Genomic DNA, 26,358 nt, shown 5'->3' on the forward strand with positions numbered 1-26,358 from the left:
ATGTCTTCGGATCATCCTCCGGGATAATTCCCAGACCGTCGCCAATAGCCCATTGTGCAGCTCTAGTGCGACGTAAATTAACAACAACAACAACAACAACAACAACTAGCATTTAATAAAGTTACGGAATAAACTTCACGTGACCAACAATATTCTATGTTCACCACTTCATTTGGAATACCTAGTGTCAAATACCTTTTTGCTTAAGTTTTGACAGCATCATATATAACCTACAAGCTGTGAGCTTTTATCATATATATAGTTTCTGGGGTCATAGTAGTCAAGTGGTTAGTGTTTATTGCCCAGTGATTAAGGGATAATGATAGCGCATTCGAACTCCGGTCTATCTCGATGGATCTCGACTCCGCTAAGATCCACCGAGTACATGCGATATGTGTGTTCCGTGGAATCGAAAGTCTAATGGTCGGTCACCGAACTGCACCACGGGTGCAGAGATCTGGAGAAAATTTCTTTCTTCTTCAGATTTATGTCTAAACGGAGGAAGTGGCGTCACAAATGAGTGGTACGGCCATCTATAGGCTGGGTTCAGAGATAAGCTGTACTTTCAACATTGCAGTGCTTTCTTGTCAAACGAAAAGCGCACCCTCTTCACTTAATTCTCAAAAAAGAAAGATGGCTATTGATCTTGGTTTATCCTAGTGTAGTTAGACAATAACAACAACATATCTACAACTAATAGGGCCCCGGTAAAACTCTCTAAAGGTAAGAGGTTCGAATTCTCCTGTAGCCCTGTATGTAATTTGAGCTCTTCTTCTCAAATGTATGCTATCGATTCTTACATTATAAGTCGTTCGTTGAACACGCAAGGTCTTATAAGAATATTTATACCTTAGATATCTAATATAACAGTGGATAAAAGCTAGAAGTATATATATAATATTTCCTGTTATATAATACATATTATTCTATATTAGAGGTATACGTGTTATTTCCTATATTATTGCGTTATATTTTACCATAGTATATTTGATTATGACCTTACACAATCATTTCAACAATCTTCAAACAACCATACTTCATTTTATTGCTACTATCTCACCACTCAATGTTTTTTTAAAAAAATTTTGTATAAAAATGAGGGGTGTATGTTCATTAAAAAACGTCTTATTAACCATTGTCAATATTAAAACTATTCATCATAAATTAGCGAAAGTCATCACAAATATTCATTCGGGTTTTTGGTGAGCTTGAACGCACTCTTTTACACTGTGGAGCCTTTGTTGGTTCAGCGAGACAACTCAGTCTGCTTAATGTTTTTTCTTACCACTATTCATTGAAAAAATAAAAGTGAGTACCAAATAGTATTACTGTTACTTTTACAATTCCATTTTCATCAAACGGATTACTATCCGTCAAGATCTTTTCAGTAACGCTAATAGCGAAAATTATATATTTTATTCTTTTTATCACTTAAACTTTAGCATGGGATTCTTTAGTGAATTCGGAGCTTGAACTCTTTTCATTTTGTGTCACAGTCGGAGACCTCAGTGTCACAGCTAGCCCTCGACACACACATATTTTAACTTCAACTTTAACTCGATATCTGTGCGAGAATACTGCAACACTGAAACTGTCACTGGATATTGATCGTTGTTTGCTGTCTTTCGTTATTATAAAAGTCAGCTAATGCTACGTATTATCGCAGTTTAAAGCACAAGAACCAGTGATTTCCCCAACCCTTCCGATTACACATAAAAAACGCAAGATATCAACTAAAAAGAAAACGAAAAGCAAGCAAAATACAACTGCGGCAACTAAAAATGACGCCACCAGCAACAATGAAGACAAACAAATATTAAACGATAATAAACTAAGCGATTCATTGGAAACCGATGAAGAAAACGCTATGGAACTTGAAAAAGTTATTGATACGCTTCCATCAGCAGAAAGTGGCGAAGAAGAATTCAACAAAAACAAGAAACCTCGATTTGAAACTGATGACAAAAACAACGAGAAGATGAAAGTGACTTCTTTCAAACTCCCAAGTTTAAAAAGCAACGCATTCCACCAATCCTCATCAAAGACCCTAATTTCAACTGGAAACAAATCAAAGAACTGCTTCAAAATAACAACTGTTCAGACTTTACGGGCAAAGTGTTTGGTGATCAAATCAACTTAAAAGTAGCAGATGACGATGCTCATAGAAAAATCACAAAAATCCTAGATGACAACAAGGTCGAATATCATACATTTCTTCTTCAACAGGACAAACCACTCAAAGTCGTGCTCAAAAGCATACCTGCCGAATACGATGCAAATGAAATTGAAAACGAACTCATCAAAGTGGGATTTGTCCCAACTAAAGTTACCCAAATGACAAAATTCACTGAAAAAGGCAGAATTAACTTGCCCTTATTTATAGTGACATTACCAAAGAATAATCACAACAAGGAGATTTACGACCTCGCGAGACTCATGAATTTAATAATCACAGTAGACAACTACAAAGGGCGCGGTGGTGTGACACAGTGCCATAGATGTCAGAATTTTAACCACGTTCAACACTTATGCAGACATGCTCCTAAGTGCTTAAAGTGCGGTGAAGGGCACTTAACATATACCTGCCAAAAATCCAAAGATACTCCGGCCAAGTGTGCCAATTGTGGTGGTCCCCACCCTTCAAATTATAAACAATGCTCTAAATATCCTCAAGTTGAATCCAGACACAGTTACAGCTCCAATAACCAAAATAATGAAGTCTACCGAAATAGAACTGCTCCAACTGCAACATATGCTTCAACCCTTAAAGAAGCTAAGCTTCGGGATCTTCAAAATGCCCAGCAAGAAGACAGAAGTCTGGTTCAAGAAGCACACACAATCCTGAACGAACTTAAAAACCTTGTGGAAATTTTAAAAAACAATGAAGGATTCAACCTAATTCGCCAACTAAAAGCAACAGCGGAAGCCGTAAAATCAACCAAATCCTCAACAACTAATGAATAAAGCCACTTCTCGTAAAGCACCACTTCACATCATAAACTGGAATGCAAACGGAATTTTTAACAAAATACACGAACTTAAAGACTTTATTTCTGAGTATGACCCAGATATTATGATTATCACAGAGACTCATCTTAACAAACAGCATCACATAAAAGTTGCCAACTATACGACCTACAGGTGTGACAGGAATTTCAGAGGCGGGGGAGTTGCCCTCCTGGCGAAGAATAGCCTAATGACAACCGAATTTAACAAATCAAACCAAGCTGGATATGAACAAATCTAAATTTTTCTTAACTACGATAACAAAAACATCAAGATCACTGGAATTTACAATGCTCCAGGTAATACTCTCTCAGACGATGACATCAGACAACTTTTCCCAACAAACATGGAGACAATTGTAGCTGGAGATTTTAACTCGAAACACACAACATGGGGATGCAACAGAACCAACCGCAACGGACTACAGCTCAAGAATCTCGTGAATAAGCACGCACTCACTGTTATCGCGCCATTATGTCCCACATATCTACCAAACATGAGAAATCAAAGACCAGACATTCTTGATTTCGCTATTTCCAATTTGAATGCACCCATAGCAGCTGACGTTATAAATGCATTATCTTCTGATCACCTTCCAGTCTACATCTCGATTGGGATATCCTTAACACAGGCGAGTAAGCAGATCACTAGAACCGACTGGAATCTTTTTCAAAATATTCTCACATTAAAGAAACCAAACCTTGCAGCTCTAAAGAGTACCGAAGAAATTGATACACAAATTTCAATTCTTCAGAATGATATAGTAGCGGCCTATAATAAATCAACTGTATCAAAAAAACTCGCTTCAAATCACCTTAAACTTCCATCCGAAATCAAGTTTTTAATCAAACAAAGAAACTGGTGCCGAAAGAAATACCAAAAAACTTCTGATCCAGACTACAGAGAAGAGATGATTAATCTTAACAAGCAAATACACAAGAAATGCCATTATTACAGAAGAAGACAATGGGGAGACAAAATTGAATCGCTCAGTACGGAGGATAATTCTGTCTGGAGAATGATAAAATCAATTCAAACCACACCTCAAGTGGATAAACCTTGACATAAAGATACCGGGTATGTCTTCACAGCTCAAGATAAAGCTGAAACTTTTGCTGACTCTCTGGAAAAACAATTTTCTCCAAACCCGGATTTCAATCTGAACAATCACAACTTGGTTATCGAAGATGCTAAGCAATTCAACGTAATGCATTCATCTCCAGAGATAATTGAACCGACCAACACGGAAGAAGTTATAAACCACATCAAAAAACTAAAAATAAAAACAGCTCCTGGCTGTGATAATATCAAAAACAAGATGATCAAGCTACTACCAAAACAGTATATAAAACTAATAGTTCATATCTACAATGCTTGCTTTACCTTAAACTACTTCCCTGATGCCTGGAAGAACGCAAACGTCATACTTTTCCTTAAACCCAGCAAAGATCCTACTTTACCTGAAAGTTACAGACCCATCAGTCTTTTGTGCAACTTAGGAAAGCTCATGGAAAAAATTATCTACACAAGGATCAAGCCTCACCTTACTTCACTACCAGATGAGCAGTATGGCTTTCGGAAGCATCTTGACACAACCAAACAGCTCCTCAGAATTGTCGACTATATTGGTCGTGGACTCCATAACAAACAGAGTTCAGCACTACTGATGCTAGATATTGCAAAGGCTTTCGACCGAGTTTGGCATCAGGGTCTCATCTTCAAGCTTATACAACTGAAATTCCCAACTGGTATCATTAAAATAATACAGGCCTACTTACATAATAGAACCTTTCAAGTTAATTTTAAAAATATGAAATCAACAAACAGAAAAATAACAACAGGAGTACCTCAAGGAAGCATCCTTGGGTCCATACTATTTATATTATTTACCTACGACTCTCCCATCGACAGACAAGACTTTAACAGCATCACAGCACTTTTCGCAGATGATACAGGAATTGTCGTGAAGTCCAAAAATCCCAACATTGCCTTACAAAAACTCCAAGAAAAGATCACAGAAATAGAAACCTGGTGCCTAGACTGGAAGTTTGAAGTAAACGGCCAAAAATCGAAACTACTAATCATTCAACATAAAAGAAAAACGATCCTCCCCAAAAATCAAGTTGTACTCTTTAACGAAACGATACCCATAGTCAAAACAGCAAAATATCTTGGTCTGGTCATAAGCAGCAAACTTAATTGGAAAGATCACGTCAAAACAGTCATCAACAAAGCACAAACAGCCTGCCACAGATTACAAATCCTTCTTCAGAACCCTAAAACGGAACTCAGACTTAAACGTTTACTTTACATCTCGATGATCCGTCCCATCCTGACTTATGCATCTCCAGCTTGGTGCAACATCTCTACATCACTCCTTAAAAAACTCAAAATATGCCAGAACAAAATCCTCAGGAAAATAACAAAAGCAAGATAGTTTATCCGCAATAAAAACATACATAGCGACCTCAACATAGATTTTTTAGATCATCACATTGCAAAGCAAAACTTCAGATTTTTTGAAAAGACCATATATTGTAACACCGCACGATTCAACGAAATTTTTACTTTCGAAAACTTAAGAGAAGACATAAACCTCAGGCCGATTGCAGCTCATTTTTGTAGTGACATAATTTTAACTAAAATACAAAATATTTGATTTCCTTTTATTCCAATTACCAGAAAGAACCACCTTAAAGATTAAATACAAGATGAATGGGAAAAAGGCCGCTAACGGCCCCAGGCGCCCAGTTATATTACGATGATGATGATGATGATTATCGCAGTTTAAGAATTCTACTTGTAGCTGTATTGAGTGGACGGGCAAGAGTGTTAAAAATGGAAGCGTAAGAATCAGTATTATTATTTCAATTCTTCTTGAATTATCTGAATTTTTATTAATGTATGTACTTGCTGTTGTTTTCAAGCTATTGGCTTTATATTTATGAGAAATTTTAATAGATTTTAAATATAAATACTTTTTCCCTTCAGAAATTTAAAAATTCTATTTTCTCTTTAATAATTTATGTAACTGTTGAGACTTTTTTATTTTGAAGCCTTTATTTTCAGTACTTGGACATCATTTTTGTTCTAATTTTTTTTTAATCGTTCATAACTCAATAAAAACTCGTAATTCATATAAAAAGCTTTTTAGCGCAATTTTTTTGTTGAGATAATTTTGAAGTGGATCTTTTTGAAAAGTTTTAAAGTTTAATTCTAATTTATGGTAAGTGGTTTTCAAGTTACTTGTGATCTCAATTTCTATTATTGAAACTTGATTCATTGAGGTACAATTGCAGTTGGGCTATCAAAAATAATCTAAATTTGAATTTGATTAATTTTTTAAAAGATCTGCTTGTTTCTTGCGTTTTTTTAAGTCGTTGAAATGATTTTTAGTGCTGATTGAATACTCAGCTTAATGTAATAGTTACAAATCATAATTGTTTTTTGTATAAAGATTTTAACAACTCAACAATTTTTTAAGACTAATAATTCGTTCGATTATTTAAGAATAGAGTAATTCAAAATCAACATGACAATTGGATTTAACAGATAACATTAGGTTTAGCAAATTTGTTCAATACTTCAGCCGGTTAGAACCTTTTATTAGTGAATAGAAACCGGGGGGTGACCTCAATCATGATATTCTTAAACCAATCCTCTCGTCCATGCTCAAGTAAGTTGAAAGTAAAGAACATAAATGAAGATTAAGAGTTTCTTCCTTGCGAACAACATTTTGCATTATGATCGTAATCTACGTCGTCATTTTGTGGTGTCAAACAGTTTGCAGTAATTTGCTGTTTGCGTTTAGACTGTGCATCTGTGCACTGTTAAAAAGCCAGGTAACACTGACTTAAGCATAGCTGAGTAGTTGCAGTTATTTGGAATCTAGTATAGTTTGAAATTGCTAAAAGAATAAATTAGACTGCTTCAGTCTGTTTCCGCAAACTTTTTAGTCTTAAATATTTCAATTTTTTTTTCTACAATGGAGATTTTGGTTTTAGGCATATTTGAAACATGCCGAAGTACGAGTTGTAAGCTTCATACTATTTATTTATTAAGAGGATTTTAATGAATGCGGATTTCAATTATTCAGGGAAACAATAGTCAACCTAAATGTTGTAACAGCGGTTATTGCTTGGGGAAAATTTCATAAGAGTGCCGGTGTACAAATGCACCTTACCACTTTGCCCCTCTCATTTTTAGTTGCTTTGTAATTCAAAAAATGACTTAATAAAGTAAATTGGAACAAATTATAAAAAGAGACTATTAAGTGCTTATGTAATCAATCGAGTGTTTGCCTTACAGAAACTCGTATATATAACCTTACACCTAATATGTGAGAGAGGCCAGTTTGGTTCTTCGGGTAGTTTGGTAGGTATTCCTTATCCCTAGATAGTTTTCGGTATTATATACCCTTTGGTGTATATAAGGTACCCCAGTTTCATTCAACAAGATTATTTCATATCTATAATTCTTATTTGTAGAGATAGCAACTAAATTATCTTAACCAATGTATGAGTATAGTTGTAAAAAAGTGTTCCGTTTAAATGTTTTAACTAAATCTAGTAAAATAAACTAAATATAGTCTTTTAAAAATAAAATCTAATAAGCCTGCATGCTATGCTCTTTAACTAAATCTAGTAAAATACCATAAAAATTTCACAATTAAGTATAATGTATTTATAATATATTCTAAGATTATAAGAATTAAGATTATATTTTCCTTGCTTGATTGTTCTACACTATCTGTGAAGGTGGAGACTGGGCTCCCGCTATCTTTCTAGGTATACAATAACGTTTTGTTTCTAATGTTAATTGATTCTTCATTCTAATGTGTTAATGTTAAACCTTTAGCTAATAATACGATGATCGCTTAAATTTGACTGCTTCACCTAATGCTTTTATTCTATATTTATTTTAGTTGCTCTTAATAAAAATCTCGTTTAGAATATCCTGAATCATTTTACTTTATGTATTGAAACTTATGGAGAATCTTGATGATTCTTTGTGCTCGTGATTTTAAATGTGATCAACTTCTGTAGATCTAAGGCAGTCTCCATAAGCTTCGAATATGTTGATTCAACTGGTGAAGTAAAGGATAAGAAGAATCCTATAATTTTTCTACATGCTATGCTCTGCTCCAAGAAAATATTGGGTGATATTCCTCTGACTGTGGCCAATAACACAGGAAGACGAGTAAGTAACAAATTTTAGATGTTTGCAGTCTTCGCTGCTATTTAGATCTATAAAAGTATTGCATGAAAGATCAAATTAATGATTTGAGAACCAGCTACTCGCTATAAATGAATAAATTTTAATAAACCAAACGAACAGATAGCAAAAAATAACATGCATATTAATGAAAAATTTCTAACTAATAAAAAATAAACTAATGTAGTGTGCTTTGAACCGTAAATATCAGATATTTGCTTATTAATCGAGAATTATAACAGCCAAATGCTTAACCATGCGTGATATCGGTAGCAAAGCAAATTTCGATTAGTTTCAATTTGAATATTAGTACATTGTCTTGTTTCAAAATTTATAAGTTTTTTTGAAGATCTAATTCCAACTTATAGAGAACGTTGTTACTAAAGTAACGCAAGTAATTGATCTGAATATAAAGTTTTATCGCAAATATTGTCTAAATCAGTGTGTAAATTATGTTCTCAACGCTAAAGCTTACGTTGTACTAATTTCTGATTATGGTTTAATATCAGATTAACAGTTTAGTGTCTAAACCTTCAGTTTAGCGTCGGTTTTATTACTTAGCAGAGTAAAAAAATTTTAAGATTGCTTTAATAGGTTGTTTATCTTTATGAATCTATAATTATAAAAGTTGCTAGATATTTTTACTTTCTATAATTATTAACTATACGCTGTAATCACAAATGGTAGTTCAGATTAGGATTGTTCACAAACTTTGCTGTTTACATAGACACTTAATAGCTGAAAAATTTCCTTAAATCAATTGGTTACGAAAACAATATTTTTGGGCCTTTGAATGCTAAATAGCAATCATACTAAATAGTCCAAAGGAACTATTTATTCGTCAAAGATTTGAAGTACAGCTACACCAGTAGCCGTTTAGGTGCGTAGATCACTAATTTTAAGTTAAAATTACTTTACTTTTGTAATTTCCCTGAATTTGTAATTTTCCTAAACTCACAAAGTAAATTCAGTCTAAGCAAATTTTTCTGGTCTTTAAAGTTCAGTTTTTAAATAATTTTTTGAGCTTCATAATTTGTAAATTATAGCGTTAGTTCTTCAAAATACTATTTGATAAAATGCATTATAAGACCTGCTTTAATGAAGACTAAAGACTGTATCAAAATAAAATTGAAAAAACCATTCTGTGAATGAAGCTTTACATATTAAAAGTCCTAGTTGATATCCCTTAAAAATCCAAGTTTTGCATTTAATATTTTAATGAATGTATTTTCTGAAATTAATCAACCTCAACCGTTTTAGATTCTTAGATACAGTTTCTGGAAATGCTTCTAAATGTATAACTATTAAAATGCATCATATTCTGTTAATGGAAGGTTCCGTTAACAAAATACAAATTGGGTTTTTCATTTATCTCTTGTTTAAGAGCAGAAATATTAAATTTATAATTTTACTATTTATTTGACTGTTATTTTTTTACTATAATTAAATGAGGATTGCAGTTTTAGAATGCGGGATTTTATATCAAAGCACATTACTTTTAAAACTTGTTATTTCCCCATTTTCGCTAATAATTCAGAAAGCAGATAAATTTCTGCAGAGATACTGCTTGATCATAATTAATGTTCTGCCTTTCAGGTTTATACTTATGATGCCAGGAATCACGATGAGACAACACATGCCGACGAGTCTAACTTTAGTTTCAGCTTTAATGTTGACGACCTTTTTCTAATGATGGATCAAATTAAAACTGAAATGCCAGAACATCCAAAACAATTAATTTTAGTAGGTCACGATATGGGTGGAATAACTACCATTAGAGCTGCTCTGAAAAAGGTATATTTAATTTTTATAGTATATAATTTATATTAGACAACAAGTGGCTAATATTAACTTTTTGATCAGTCTTACACGAGCGTGCATTAATTAGGTTTAAAAGAAGAATTTATTAAATCTTAACTTTTTATTATATTTCCCGTTGCATTATTGGCAGATAATTCCTAATTAGCCATTTAATCATTCGGTCTGAATTGTTGCAAAAGTCTGATTTTAAAATGTTTAAATTTCTTATTTTGAATATTTAATGCAGTTTAAACATGGCCCAGTGATCTAGATTCTATTTGCAAGAATCTTTCAGGCAAGTGTGTTCAAAGCTTTGCCCTATCACTTTTTCGAACTAAGATTTGCATTTGAATATTTATATATGCGTTGCCCATTAAACAGCAGCCAACCTGGTTTTGATCCAGTGGGTATTTTAATAACATTTAAACTTGTTCTTTCCCATTATGAATGCCATATTTAACATACTGTAGCATATACTAGTCTCTTCTCATTGCGAAAATACTTATCCTGGTATTTGCCGGAAGTAAAATAGTCCATCTAGAATATCTGAAGCCTTTTAAAGTGTCTAGTTTAAAAAGTGCTTATATTTTAGAATGAGTAAATTCTAATTTTATTTAAAAACTTCCTTGAATGAATAAATTCAAATTGCCATTTTGTTAAACCGAGATTTATAGAATCACTAGGTTAAAAACCATAAAATTTAGCTTTTAACAAGAGTCTTAAATACTTGCACACTAATGCTACTTTTAAGTATTTTAGTTTCTAAGTATAAAAGAATTGTATGGATTATCAATAATATTAAAATTTAGGAAACAGCAATTTATATAAATTTATTCAAACTATAGAAACTCGATCTACTTTGACTTCCAGGCATTTATCACTAAACCTCTCGGTGAGTGATACAAGTAGCGTGGTCTGTTACACTGATGTGAGCAATGGTCTGAGAGGTTGGGATTGTAATTTTTTATAAAAATGAAACTTTTATTTTAACAAATCCATGCAACCATGCAGGATATTTTAGCAAATAAATTACTTCTATCATAGTCATACGTGATAAAAGCTTCGTTTATTAGTTAGTTCCTTTCAAAATAAACTATTCCCCAAGTATTTCAGAATTAAGGAAACTGATTAATCGTGCCTCTCAAATTTAATAAGCAAATTAGCAAACTGTGTTCAAAAGCATCAGTGTATGCAAATTAATACTATGTTGTTCTCTATAATCTCTGTATATCCGTTGCTTTGTTTATTCAGCTTAACGTTACACTTTTGGTGCGCAAAACCTCACTTAACTTGATTTAAACTTCATATTATATGGGTATGTAGAAAATGTACAGAATTTTTAAACTTGTTGGAAAAGCTCCATACTAGCAGCTATATCGGCCACAGGAATAAAATTTAAATTGATATGATGAAAGGGTTATACTTATGAACTGGAATTTTTTGAATTATAATTTATTGCAAATTTAACTACTTTTACGCGTAAAATATTAAATATCCGTTGTAGACTATTTCCCTCAAAGACTCACTTTTATAAGCTCGCGCTCGAGTAGATGCCCAAAATATCAGATTATGAGTTGCATGATATAGAACTTAATATTTATAGTGAAATTTTTAATAATTAAATAAACTTAATTGATATCGATTAGGATAATTTCCTTTTTGATTTTTTATTGGTTTAAACAGTTCCTCAAAGAATAATTATTTCTCTTTCATAGTTTACAGAATCTGTACTTGGGTTAAACGCGTTTTAAACATTTAGATTACCTGAATTTGAAAAATCTTCACTTTTAATAAGACTTCAAATGTTAGAATGTATATTTCGAAAGCATATCAATTTGTCAAATATCGATATTTTGGGGTAAAAAACAATGAGATAGAGCTGTTTGAAACCGGGCTGTTCTAGATATTTAAAAATTTTTATCAATGATCTTCAAAGTCTGAGCACGATCGTTAAGTTAAAAGTGCGACAACTTGATAAAACGAGTTCATTTTCACCAGATGTATTGGATCAAACTTTATTCCACATCAAGTTAAGTGAAGTTTCATTTTTAAAAGCATTAAACGTAGAAAATTTCCTAAAATAAATTTGGAACAAGCTAATAAAGCATTTTAAGGTATTTAAAATCTAAATGTAGTAATGCTAAACTTTGTTTCTTTTTAGCCTGCTAAATTTGAGATGGTATTTATTGTAGAAATGTATGCAAAGCCAGTATCTAACGAACTCATTAGTTTCGAGTTCGTGACTACGTGGACAAATTGCAACCAAGAACTTCTTGAAGGTACCCCAAAAGAGGATGTCACAAAATTGAGTGTGGAGAGTCTATATGGAAAACTGGAACAGTGGATGGTAGGTTTAATTCTATACTTTTAATTTTTTCTGCACAAAGGGAGAAATTAATTGGTGAAACCATAGACTACATTTTATTTAGGAAATATGTTAAACTTTAGCAATCAACGTTATTTTTTTGCATATGGTTTGCTTTTTAGGGAATTAAAATCTCTAATTTTTTCTGAATTTATTTACTTGATTAGACCTTTAAAAGTGTCCAAAATGTCGTGAACATATCAGATTATAATAAAATGAGAACGCATTAATATTTACTTTTAAATTGTTAAACGCACGTTAACTATTTGCTTATTTTATTTCAAATTCTATTAACATTCTTTTTTCAAAGTGCTGGAACACAGTTTTAAGCTGTTTCTTGTAAAGTAACTTCAACTTCAGAAAAATTTCAAATCTGGTTTTTAGTTCTCAAAACCTGAATTTAGGCATAAACTATTGAACACTGCAATAAATTTTCAATTGCTAGTTGAAAACTTTACTATAAAGCAGACAACAATGCAAATAAAAATATTTAACAAAAGACTAAAAATATTCAAATTGTCTATTAAAATTCTTGGTTATTTTATTAGTTTAGAGTAAAAATACGAAAATTGATCGTAGAATCAGAATCGTAGCATAAAATTGATCGTAGCAATTTTTATTAAAAGGAATTCCATTTAACTGCTTAACATTTTGTTCTGAAAGAGTGCTTTTGAGCAACTGTTTTTAGATTTCTGTTTCAGAGAGATACTTTGGTAAGGTACTCGTATGCAGCTTTTGATCTTTTTTACCTCCTCTTTTAGTCCAAATCTGTTTGCAGTGAATGATTTTCTTCATTTTTAGTTTTGTTTTGGAATTATTTATTTACAGAAAGAGGATAATGAGAAGGCATCTTACCTGACAGGAAAGTTTGAATACAAGGGATCGGAAAAGTCTTGGGACGCATGCTACAGCACAAATGCTCTTGTTAAAGCTCTTAAGGACCTTGAGAAGCACCAAGAAGACTACCAGGGAGTGTATGAGGGACCTACTTATTTCCTTTATGGCACCAAATCTCACTATGGAGTGTAAGTTTGATAGTTTTATAATTTGTTTATTCCAAATATGAAATTTGTTTTGAAAGTTGTGCAGAAACAGAATTTAAGGGAGCATAATCATGGTTTTAATTCTATAAAAATATAGCTAGAATTTATATTATACAAATAGTCTAGCTAAATGTCTGCATGCTTTAATGCAGACTAGTAGTTTATCTAAGAGTTTGTTTTATGCTGAAGCAAGCTATTCAAAAGGCTATGAAAGTATAAAACTCAAAGCAAAAACTCATCAGTTTGAGTTTTTTTGAAATGTTATTAGTAAGGAGAAACAGTAAGCCTTTGTCTTTAAAATAATAAAATTAATTTCAAATGCGTAGGAAAGATAAGAGAAATTTTAAATTCTATTCTATGTTTAAATCTACTAATAATTTGTTTTCATATATTTAATGACAAAAACGAGCATGTCTTTAAGACTTGAGCTCTACAGTAATCCTGAATAACTAATTTTAAGTCCTGTGATAATGTATTTTGTAAATGATTAAAGAAGACTTATAACTATTTTTTATTATAGAAATGATGCTAAGGATTCCATGAAGAAACACTTTCCAAAAGCTAAATTGGTACCATTTGAGAAATGGTCACACGTTTTTGTTACTGACAAGCCTGCTGAACTGGCTAAGGTGGTCGTAGAGAAAATCAACGCAGCCTAAAAGTTTAAAATTTAAGTAGTTCTATGTAACTGTGTGGTTTTACGTTTGTTCACTAAGCAAAGCTGCAATGTATTGTATAAATTGATTAAAGTATATTCTTTTAAAATTTTGATGCTTTTTAGTTTAAATGTTCAGAATAATATGAGGATCATATGTGAATAATCGCATATGTTTGCTGCAATTAACTAAATCTGCGTAATACTGTTTTTATTTTAGCTTGTGTCAATTCACACGCTCTAGTACTAACATGAAAACTTTTTAATACTTTTTGAATTTTTGTCTTAATTAAATGTTAATCGCCACTCTAAACTAGCACCGAAAATCTTTCATCCAGCTCTCTTATGCGGAGAGCGATTTTTGTTAATAAGCAAATATTTTTACATAACTTAAGCTAAGAAAATTAAGCATAATATTATCTTGTTGCATCGTAATCATAAGAGGGAATCATGAAATAGGTGTACTTTCTGCAAGAATAATAGTTACTTGTTACATTATGCTATTAAGCTATTTGATTTATGAACAAGGTTATAGTTCGTTAACCAGGAGTTGACACAAGGTCCCGCCTTCATCACGTGGTATCCGACAATACTATTTCGCCATTTTTGGGAGAAGGAGGTAAACAATCCTGAGCAAGAGTGCTATTTTGCGATTGTATGACAAAAATGTATTTCCCAATTTTCATGTGCAGTTATTAACATTAAATATTTCATAAATTTTAAATTAATAGTTTGTCCTTTTTGAGAAGTTTTGCTGCAATATATTTAGTTAGAGTAACGAAAGATATAATAGCAAATGATAAAGCGACTGAAAAAGAATTCACTGTTTGCGTTTAGCACACATTAAAGGTTGTCTCGATTTTAAGCACGGAGACGTTTCTAGTCTTACTCCTGAATGAACTCTTCGCCCGAAGGCGTGGAACCTGGTGCTAACTCCCAACTTTCTGGGTTTCTGATTATTGTTCAACTCTGTAGCCTTGTAATTTTGAACCCAATCCAGAGGACTAGGGAACTCCTTGATCAAGTATTGAGCAAAATGTTTGCTTCGAGGAGGAATTTTGGATGGAACTAACCCGCATTTACGTTACATGGAGAAGAATTGGGAAGGGGGCTCCAACCCTTGATCCCTCTACCACGGCGTTTTTACCTCAGCACAGTTGTCTGTGCAAGCAGGATGAGGAATTCGTATTGACCAGCCATTACTGGAATTCAAACCCAGTTCACTTCTTTAAAAGGTGAACGCCCTATCCCCTGATCAATCACGGCTCTAACATAATTGTAAAGATTAGAAGAGTTTTTTATTTTATTGACTAATTTCGCTTCTTTTAAACCATGAATGTCCGTATTTTTAACTTGTCTAGTTTATCTTTAAGAGTTTAAGCGAATGCGTTAGTGAAATATTTTTAAATTGAGAATCCTAAATATTTTAGCAGCTTTATTTTTGTTTCCTGCAAGACACTTGAGGCATCGTCTCTTTAAGAATAGAAACCTTAATATTTTTGTTGCTTTATAAAAGTGTTTCGATAGAAGACAATAAAAAAAGTAAAGTTAAAAAATTTTCCATTTATTTATTTTGTTTTGCCCTTGAGGTAAAAAATCACATCGTTAAAATTGTTCAGGTAGGATATGGTTTTCATTTATACCTGAAAGTACTTTTCTGGCCATATTGTGAGTGAAGCCAAATAATGCTTTATTTTGGTTAAGTCGTAGCACTTTAAAACTAAGTTATCAAAGTATTTATTCAAAATTAAATTGCTTACAACATAACACACAAGTGTTCAAAAATTAAATTGAAACTCACGTGAAGTTAGCTTTTAAAGACTGAGGAGTAAAATTGCAGGTTGTCCAGGGAGCCGAAGGCACAATTACTGACAGAAGCATAATCATCTGTTGTAAAAGAAAAAATTAGGTTATACAATTCAATAACAGTTTTGACTAGGCAAAGAATAGAATAATTGAAAAAAAGAATAATAGAACAGAATACTCAGAATGAACTCGCACTCTAGATCGTATGCTCCAAAACGTTATCAAAATGTAGAATGCAAAAAATAAGTTTTTCTTTTCTGATCTTCTGAGAGAATTTTAATTATAAAATGTTATTTGATTAACTATAAAATGTATTTTTGTAAATTTAAAAATGTTTATTGATTGACTATAAAATGTAATTTGTTAAATTATAAAACGTTATTTAATTGACTTTAAAATGCAATTTTATAAATTATAAAATGTTTTTTGATTAATGATAAAATTCAATTTTTGATAAATCATAAAATGCTACTTATTTTTTTATTTTATTATTTTTTGTTTTGTTTAAAAAAATTGACTGAGAGATCTTTAAGGTCTTATTAGTTTTATAAAAGAAAATAATAAGCACTCTGTATAGTTTTCCCATCTTGTATAAAAGTAATTATTGTAATAAAATTGAATATAAGATACTATGGGAAAACGATTAGACATGCGCATAAATATAAGGGACTTTTTTAAGAAACCACTTTATACGACCTACGATATCTGTCATCACTAGGTAGCAGTGTTAAGAATATCTATGCTATTCACTTTTATTCTGGGTAGCAAGGAGATTTAAACAAAAAAAGGATAAGAGCTCCCTCGATGAAGAGGAAACTAGTTATGTGGGGAAACTTAAAGATGGTATGGTTTATTATGACATTGGTGTGACATTAATGGTTTCAGTGTATGAAGATTCCATACACTGAACTCTGGAAGATAAATAATATATAGGAAAATGAGGCTGTAGAAATACATAAAGTGGAAGTCATGGTAAGGAACTAGGCGAGCAAGCTTAAATAAGTGGCGTATATTTTTTTTTAGAAAATCAGTTTAGTTATATTCAGTTAGACTAATTTAGTTAGGATTGGTTTGAAGAATTAGTAAGTTTATGAATTCGTCGCATACAGGAAGAATATTTATTACTACGTATACATAAGCAGGCTTGTGTGCTCAATACAAAGAAATGCTTTTAAGATTTTGTCAATTTTAAAAAACAGAAAAGCTTTGTCAAATAAAGGTCACAAATACACAAAAAAAGCACGATAGCACAGCGAAGCATCCGGAGTTACAGCTGGATTTGAACATGCAACATCCACGCTTCAGACCGTTTTGGAGGAATAACAATACACTTTATCCATTGAGGTTCTAGAGAAAAAAGAAGTTGGCAAAAAAGGAAAAAGATCGGGGTGTGAAGCGATATCATTTTTTAAATAAATTTATGCTTAATCATAAACTGAAATTGACATAAATTGCTTACAATACACTTATCTGCAAGAGATAGTGCACAAAATAATAGCTTAAATTAAAATGTCCTTTTCAATTAAAATTTGGAAACGGGCATGTGCAGATTAAGGTAATAAACGCCTGAATAAATAAATGAAAGAAATAGTAAAAAAATCTACTTATTGGTTTCCGTATGGTATGGTTTGGTATGGTTTTCCAATTGTTTTGGATCAATGTAAAATTTAGGTTATATTTGTAACTCTCAGATCTTAATAATTTTATGCATAATTTTTGTTTATTCATTAATTATTTTTTCTACAAGGCTGATGAATGCACATCAATTGCTTTATGTTTACTTACTTTTCAGAAAAAAGGGCCCTTATGATTTTTACTATCAGTTTAAAGGAGAAAAACTTCTGAAAAAAAATTTGATTTTCGTTATTTATAAAAAAGAAAGAACAGTAAATATTAAAAAACATATGTATGATATTTTTCATGGTCAATGATTCCCTGCCTATGTTGACTTTTTCTTCCCCCCACAAAACACCAATGTGGGATAAATTAATACAAAAGCTATACGCTACAAAAAGTAAGCATATAAAAATAAACATTTAAAACAACGTATTTATGCGCATCTATGCATTTCCTTTTTTTACTTAGATTTCAGCAAAAAAAAACAAAAAAAAAAACTTTTCAAATATATATTTTTTTCTATTGTTTACAATTAGTTTAGTTTAGTTAAAAAAATCATAATAAGAAAATCTGCTTTTTAAATACTAATTATGAAATTAGCTTACAACTAGTATCTTAAAATAATAGTTATTAGAAATGCTCTAAAAAATCGTGTTCCTTTCTGTATTCTGTTCAAGATTTTAGTACGATTCTCGGTTTAAAAAGAAAAACATCGGCGTTTTGCTTTCTTAAAAGCCAATACTGGCCACTTTTTCTCCTTTTTTTTGCTACCTCATCCCTCAACCGACTTAAAGAGTAACCCAGTTTCCAAATTCTTAGTTATTTAATTTTTCTCACTTTAAATACTGAGAGAGACGTCATTCTAATGTCATAGTCATTATTTCTATGCTCATATTTCTTTGATATTTTACACTACGGTCACATTGTATGTAAAGAATTTGAGGGAGATTTTCTTCTGTATTTAAATATGCCATTAGAATTTCTCTATCTTAAACCAACAAAAAAAAAAAAAAAAAAAGACGACCGGTGGCTGAGCGGTAGCGCTTCGCGCTGTCGTGCCACAGGTCCCTGGTTCGATCCTCGGGCCGGGCAAGGTTGACTCAGCCTTTCATCCCTTCAGTGGGTCGATAAATGAGTACCAAGCATGCTTGGGAACTAAACACTGGGGGTTCCGCGTTCGGCTGACCACCTGACCGTAACATCTGCTCCTGCACCCCAGAGCCCAAGGTCAGGAAAACTGAGATGGGCACAGTAGGCCTTGGCCCTCTATGGGCTGTCGCGCCACTGAGTTTAGTTTTTTTTAAAGGAGAGTACGTGCCTTTACGATCAGTCCGCAGTGATGCCATAAAACACATAAGAGCATCACAAAGTCAGAATGAAAGTTAAGTTCAGAAGTACTGCTGGAATCGAACCCTTTGCCTTTACGCTTCAGAACATTTGGAAAATGGGCAAAATTTTCCCGCATATACCAGTAATATTGAATTCTGAAAAGGCTTAAAATTCGTTGCCATATTAAAGGAGACCTGGAACGATTTAAAAAAAAAACTACTCAAAGAAAGAATAAACAAATACTGCTGGAATTGAACCTTGAACCCATATATGGCAGTACTTTTACTTTCGTTACTTGTACCGCCAGTACAAGCAAAAAGTACGTACTTTTACTTGTACTTCGTTGCTTTTTAAATTTAGTACTTTTACTTGTAATTTCGTTACTTTTTTAGGGAAGAAGTACAAGTATTTGTAACGGAAATGTCGAATGAAATCGTTATTTTTTTCTAAAACTCAATAAGCTTTCTAAAAAAAAAATTTAATTAAAAAAAATGCTTATGTTTTTTTTAATTTATAAAATTAATGTGCACTATATATGCATTCACAGCTAACTTCGTGTTTAAATACCTTGACCTTTTAAAATTGTCATTCCTGAAAGGAAGAAGACGACTCTTCGGATATTTTTTTGACTGCAACTATCATTATAAGTGGAGTGTTCTCCAGAATTGTGTGTCCAGAACAGTCATTATTTATTTTCTGAAAATTGCCTGTGATAAAGGATGACATGAATAGCAAAGAGTTTGAATACCGGTGGTTTTCATCTCAAGAAAAAGTTTCAGAATGCTAAAAAGTGCGCTTTGAAATTCTGTAAACCAAGTATAATGAATGTATACGATTTTAATGGATTAAATTGGATAATTTTAGATGGGAAAAAATTTAAAAAGATAATCGAAGAATAAAATATTAAGCAAATTTTTTCGATTTTGTTTTTCCCCATGTTTTATCTTAAAGAGGCGGCAGTATAATTCGTCACTTATACAGGCCTGAAAAATAAAAGTGTTATTTGGCCTTTTGCTATTGATTGGTTACAGAACTTTCGTTGTATACCATTAGTAATTGTAAGGTAACAATGGATTGATTGATTGATAATGTGAAAGCGTTGAGTTGGTAAAAAAATTTGTTATTACTGGAAAATTTGAAAAAAGATAGGAGAAGAATAGAATCCATAAAATATTTAGCATAATACGATTTAAAAAATTTTGCAGAACTTTTACATTGAATGTTAAGAAATTAGAATTTTATTAATTTGCTATAACTTAAATATGAATTCGGGAATTGCATATTAAGTATTTTTAAAAAATAATTCGATTAAAAATTCGATTTAAAATAAATATTCATAAGAATTTTTTATTCTAAAAATCATTTCTCGAAGTATAAAATTAAAATTCCTATGTAATCTTTGTTTTGAAGTAAATATTTTCGATAAAACTTAAAACTAATTCCCTTAAAAATTAAAAGATAATAATTTATAACTAGAACAATTCTTAAATTTATTGGAAAATGTTTTTTTTATTTAATTTTAATTGCTTATTATAAAATGTTTAATTTGTAGTATTAAACATGTATTTTAAAATATAGACTTTTCTTTTATTAAGTAAAAGATATATTTATTTTTAATGTTACATGATTCCTAAAAATTTATTATTTTAATAATAGATGGCAGCATTTGTTTAGTTCAAAGTAAGGATTTCTTATGAAACATACTTTATTTTAATTATTTGCAAACTTTAATTACAATTGAAGTATTGTGTTATAATAAATGTTAAAATAGAACATTTTTAAGTCATATAAATCGTTTTCAACTATTTAATTATTTAATATTTAATGTTTATTTTAACGTAAAATCTCTGTTTAATCATTTACTTTTTAAAAACAGGATTCAAAATATTTAAAAGGGTTTTAAGAATTTTGTATTAATAAAATCTGTTTAAATTTTTTGAATGGTTAGAACAAAAGTCCAGTAAAATAAACTCAATTTTTTTTTTTTTTTTTTTTTTTTTTTCAAAAAATTTTGGGGTCATATTTGTAAATTGTAATATTGAATTACTGAAGAAATTCTGTTTTTAAAAATTCGTTTTTTAATAATAACAAAATATTTGGAATTTTTATTAATCGAAATTTAAAATATTAGCCATATTACAATTAATTGATTTACTGATAATATGATTACTGATAAAATGATTAAATGAAATTTTAGTACAGAATTTTTTATTTTAAATTTTAGTACAGAATATAAATGAAAATCAAAATTATACTGTATATTTATTTTTCATTTACACAGCAAAAATATTCCACTAAAATTGCCGTAGTGGATATTCCACTATCCACTACGGCAAATCTTACATTAACAAATTAAAATGTTATAGAACAAATAAATAAAGTTTTATTTTAATTAATTAAAAACTCTTTTTTTATTTAAAAAAATTAATAAAGAAAGTTGATTTTTTATGCTTTAAACTTTTATGAAGAAAGCTTTTTTATAAGTAACCCTTTCTAGTTCAAACAAAAATTACTTTTAAAATGAATGTTGTTGTTCTTTTTTTATGATACTTGATATTTATCTGGTAAGAGATTGAGTGTAATATATGAAAGCATCAAATAATGAGCTGCGTGATACGCAAATCTTTTCCTTATGTTGGGATAAATAGAGTAATTTGAATTAATCTATTTTCTTTTTTATATTATTCTGTTTTTTATTATACAATTCTTTTTAAAAAGAATTTCTGTAAAAAAAGAACTCAATAACTCAAAAAGAAATCTATGCCTAAATTAAAAGGAGTAAAATAGTTTGAAAATCAATTACTTAATTTTTGGTGAGCTTCTTAAAAATTCCTGAGAAAAATATAACAATTGTTCTAATGATAATCATATTTTTTTTTCTCACCCTAAGTTGTACTGAATATATTGTCATTTAAAACTGTTATGTGTTACAGGAAAATACTGTTTCCCCTATGATGTTTTGATGATTTTTTCGCCTGCTCTTCTTTTTTTTTATATTTCTCATTTACAGTAAAATTTTTACTAGCGTTTTCTTTACTTATCACTAATTTAAGTAAAATTCTGTTTTATGAAAAGCATAGCTAAAATATATTGATACACTTTTAAAACTCAATAGCCTATCATTTATTACAGGGCCGTAACCAGGGAGTAAAATACGGAGGGGGGCTTAAACACCTCCCGAAAAGAAAATAATTGTCAAAAAATAGTTTCTCTTGTAAAATAGGGATATCTACAAAAATATATTTTTTCAAATAGCTAAATAAATTTTAATGAAAGATATTTATCGAAAATTTAAATAAATCTGTTTGCATTTCTAACTTTAAAGGTCCGGAAAATTGGAAGTATAATTCAAATATGGGTGCAAAATGCAGCTCTACTGCACAAACTTAAGTTAAATGAACCCTCAGGAAACTGATTTGAAAATTTAAATGGTAAATTTTTCCCTATGAGTTTTTAATAAACATTTCTATCAATACTATTAAAATAATCTTAAATAGTTATATGATTATACCGTTATAAATTGAAGATAAATGCAAGATAAGATCATTACGAATTTGTAATTGTTAAGAAATGCGATATTATGTATTACAAATTTAAATCTCTGCCGAAAGAAAATCTTATCTACGGCTTGATATATAATATATTAAAATGTATAAACGAAGGCTAAAAGCACAAAATTATTGACAAAAGACCCGAGACTTTTTATCTTGCTGTTGAAAATTTCTTACATTATATATCTTTCGCAAGAAAACATAAGTTTCAAGTGAAACAATTCCTAACAGCATGCTTCTCTGAAGAGATAAGGTGTAGGGTTGCTTTGCTTTTGATTCTCTAGAATCTCGCCAAAAAAAAAAAAAATTGTCTGTAAATTGATAGGTGTAGCTTTTTACTAGAGAATGAGATAAGTAAGTTTTCGAAAAGCTGAGGAAAAATCTATAACTCATGTGTTGCGATTGTATTATAGCATAAAATGTATCAATCAGAAAAATCTTTAATACAAAATTAAGCAACTTAATTTTACATTAACCAATTAAAGAGTAGAATAGTTTTTTTTTAAAAATTAGAATTATTTTATTTGGAAAATTTTATTTTAAAGTCAATTGTTTTAATATCAAATTAGACTAAAATAAACATTAAGATTTTCTCCCTTTCAATATTGCTTCATAGTTAAATTTATCATATAATTAAGTTGAAGACTTGAATATTACTCTAATTAAAGCGGAAAATAGTACAAGAGTCATAGCATAGTTTAAAAAAAGCTATAATTTTTTTCTTCTCCTAAAACGATTTAATATTTAAATCAAAAGACACATGAAAAATTACTCCTTCCCCAGTAACTATTGAATAATGAAAGAAACATAACTTGCAGTAGCAATGCAAAATTATATACACACGACCTTTAATTATTTTCAATGCTGATTTGGAAAAAATGTTTCCTATTCAGGCATTAAAAAGATTTCTTGCAGATAATTTTTTGGGGATTAAGAACTATAAGTATGTGTAAAATGTTTTTAAATCTCTGGAGTTAGTGGGAGGAACCTGATTGAAATCGAAAAAGAACTTTAAGAGTACCGAAATTTTGACTTTTATCCAGTTGAAATATTAGTGTACTTTCCAATTTATAGCTGAAGATACTGAATCTTAATCTTCCAGAAAAGGCATAATTATTTAGATGAAATAAAATTAGTTTGTAATTAGGACTTATTAGTGGAGCTCTTTAAACCATGAACAGATAAAAAAAATAAAGCGGTATTTCTTGCTGCCTATAAATGGCAATTTTCATGCTACAGAAGGAAATCATTTTCAGACCTCCCTTTTAATTAGAGGAACTATTTTAAAATTAGTTAGTAAAATTATTATTAGTTTATTAGTAAAATTCGGATAATAATGTTTGATGCTAATAATAACTTTTTCAAAAACACGCCTTAGTAGATAAATTACACATCATGCACATATTTCACTAATAAAATGATTTTTAGATTGCGACATGATTTATACCTTAACTGCAGCAAATTAATTGCCTTCAGTTCATGAGCCTCCACAGTCCAATTTTTGGAATGATTCTAAATGTGTATAATTTAACTCACAGATAATAGTTTTTCGTCATAGATTATTTTTTGGTATCCTTTTTTTTTCTAATGGGAGGCTCCGTTACCTGTTCGCTTCGCTCGTCAATCCCAGTAGTTGCTTGTCATTCATGATTGTAGATCAAATGAGGAGAACTGTTTATGTCACCCTTTTTTTTTTTAAATAAAAATTACGATTGTATTGCCATTAGTCGTATTTTGAAGATTACTAAGTTTAGCAAATAAAAAACAAGGGGGGAAAAATCGGTACTCTCAGAGAGCAGGGGTGAAAGCGAGACGGAAAAGAGGAAAGGCTGGTAGTAAAACCATTTCAGTTATAGCTAGTTTTGGGGAGGAGTTTACTTATTCTTTTTTTAAATTTTTCAACAATATCTACTTTATCTTGGAAAAGAAGCAGTTTTATATATATGCCAGAATTATAAAAGAAATCTTGATAGTTACAGATATTTCATTTCTTTCGAAAAAAATGCTGGAATGAAATGTTTCACGTACCAGGTTTTTCTCTTTTCCGTCTTGTTATACAAGGGCTTTCACCCATGTCAGAGAGTTATTACACAGTAAAGATGCGTCGTGCTGTGGTAAAACAGTTTCTGTCTGTGAGCCTTTTTCTTCTCAGAACCAGCTGCAGTGGACATAAACCGTTCTTTCCCTTTATTCTTAAAAGTTTTTTTGCTCTTAAAACTCTATTAAAAACCATTTTGTTTGTAAAATATATAACTATTATAATTTTCACGTAAGCATATTTTTTAAATAAATCCTAACAAAAATTAGATGATAGCTGATTTGAAAATAATTAAATGTACTTGAATAAATAATTAAATTAGGAACAAAATGTGCGAGACCATAGCAATTAAAATAAGAAATAATTTTTCTTGTTAATAATATATAATGATTATCTTATATGATATACCGGATCATATTCGAAACAGTTTTTATCTCTCTTTTTTCTTAATATTATTTAAAACGTCGATATAAATGTTAAAATTTATATTTGGCAACATTTATTAATTTTTTTTCTTCTTTTTTGTAAATTTTTATGTCAAGGGAAGTGTGTATGAGGTTAAAAAAAACGCGTGAAAGATAAATTTTTCTACATTCAAATGGATGAATTTCCAATAGAAAAATTATTATATAGGGGGAAAATCTTTAAGCAGTAATAACTTTCAAACCAATGGGAACTTCGAAAAAAAAAAAGAAAAACTCTGTGTTAAGTTTATAATCAAAGTTGGTCCTTTCAGCATACCCAATTTCAACTTAGTTGCATTCCTGCAGCCTGTAGATTGGCTATATATTTTCTCGCTTATCAAGCTTAGCAGTTACAAATTCTCAAATTAACTATCGAATGATAATTTTTTTATCCCATTGTAATCCCTGTATAGTTTTCTACACACCTTAGTAATTTACAGTTTTTAAGTCTTATAGTAGTTGAGCAGAAATACAAAATGAATAGCAAACGTTAAGTTAAACTTCCAAAACAAGCGGTGTCCCTTTCAATTTTCTGATGTAGAGAAAAATTTTTTTGATAAAAAAGAAACAGCACGTATCAAGTTCGGTGAACACTGCAGCCTTTTTATTTCCAAGTTTATATGAAAGGAAATTTTTAGGATTGGTCAGAGGAATTCCCAGGCTGAATTTTTTTATTTTTCTTTTCATCAGCGAGTGATTTTAATATGTTTACATTAAATTACCTTAAAGTGTTTTTATATTCCTGTATGGTTAGTTTATACATAATTACTGTCCTTAGTCTTAGCATCATATAAATATGAATACTGAAGAAGGAAAATAATTTAGTGACGTCCTAAGAAACATATGCAGATTAGCTCTTAAGCAATAGCTGTAGAACAAATAACAGTGGTGTTGATGAAAATGTGTGCAAGCTTTAATGATGCATTTTTATTGGTGTTTTCATTGACAAGACTGGTAAATCATAGAGTATTTAAAAAACTTGAATGAAAATATTATTTTGAATTATTTATATAAAAACAGATACAAATTTTACCCACTACCTCCTCGTTGCTCAGACTAAATAACGATAAAATTACAATAATTTAAATATTTTTAGGTATGGATGCTCTAAAATTAGTAGTTTGTAGTTGAAACACTTTTGTATGTGGTAAGAACTAAGCATCTAAAATTGTTAAGTTTTTTATGTTTCAATATGAATTAAGCATTATGTATTATTATTCTAATGTAACTTCAACGTAAGAATCATGAAGATTTTAATGATCAATTTTACCCAATGCAATTTTAGAAATTAAAAAAAATTGTAAGTATACTAATGTGACTTTCATGATGTTTAAATATTGATTACTAGAAGAAGTACATACGTTTATTTTAGAATAAGAAGTTGCAGTTTGCTTTGAATAGAGATGAACTGTTGATCAGGTGCAATTGTGGATCCCCTTTCTGTAGGGTAAAAAGAAAAATTTATGATGT

The 26,358-nt window shown here is 30.5% G+C and overlaps 2 protein-coding genes across 5 annotated transcripts in view; one reads left to right on the top strand and one right to left on the bottom strand.

Annotated features, from left to right (window-relative positions):
- The first annotated feature begins 545 nt into the window (after window positions 1-545).
- Window positions 546-14,193, top strand: LOC107448417 (sn-1-specific diacylglycerol lipase ABHD11). Of its 4 annotated transcripts, none has more exons than XM_043049168.3 (6): window positions 546-723; window positions 8,052-8,205; window positions 9,817-10,014; window positions 12,182-12,367; window positions 13,214-13,410; window positions 13,949-14,193. In XM_043049168.3, the coding sequence occupies exons 2-6, from the start codon at window positions 8,140-8,142 to the stop codon at window positions 14,085-14,087; spliced, it is 786 nt and encodes a 261-aa protein (XP_042905102.1). In that variant the 5' UTR covers window positions 546-723; window positions 8,052-8,139; the 3' UTR covers window positions 14,088-14,193. The 4 variants fall into 4 exon arrangements, with proteins under 4 accessions (XP_042905102.1, XP_015919086.2, XP_071036867.1 ...); XM_016063600.4 differs by lacking the exon at window positions 546-723 and adding an exon at window positions 5,577-5,852; XM_071180766.2 differs by lacking the exon at window positions 546-723 and adding an exon at window positions 6,095-6,232.
- A 306-nt stretch (window positions 14,194-14,499) lies between these two features.
- The window catches only part of LOC122270283 (zinc finger BED domain-containing protein 5-like), a 30,666-nt gene continuing 18,807 nt past the window's right edge, over window positions 14,500-26,358 (bottom strand). The window contains exons 2-3 of the mRNA XM_087149381.1: window positions 15,885-15,970; window positions 14,500-14,551 (exon numbers count right to left, since the gene is read on the bottom strand). Coding sequence (XP_087005507.1) covers window positions 14,500-14,551; window positions 15,885-15,970 — 138 coding nt within the window. The remainder of the gene's footprint in view (window positions 14,552-15,884; window positions 15,971-26,358) is intronic.

The sequence above is a fragment of the Parasteatoda tepidariorum genome, chromosome 8, assembly GCF_982258835.1.
Source record: "Parasteatoda tepidariorum strain Cologne lab strain chromosome 8, Ptep-v5.0, whole genome shotgun sequence".
Lineage (NCBI taxonomy): Eukaryota > Metazoa > Arthropoda > Arachnida > Araneae > Theridiidae > Parasteatoda > Parasteatoda tepidariorum.

What these genes read in the sequence shown, in the direction of transcription:
- LOC107448417 (XM_016063600.4), top strand. Translation starts at nt 5,722, where the DNA reads ATGGGAAAAAGGCCGCTAACGGCCCCAGGCGCCCAGTTATATTACGAT. An exon ending in GAAAACTGGAACAGTGGATG is followed by an intron (nt 12,368 to 13,213) that starts GTAGGTTTAATT and finishes ATTTATTTACAG; the next exon opens with AAAGAGGATAATGAGAAGGC. An exon ending in ACCAAATCTCACTATGGAGT is followed by an intron (nt 13,411 to 13,948) that starts GTAAGTTTGATA and finishes TTTTTATTATAG; the next exon opens with AAATGATGCTAAGGATTCCA.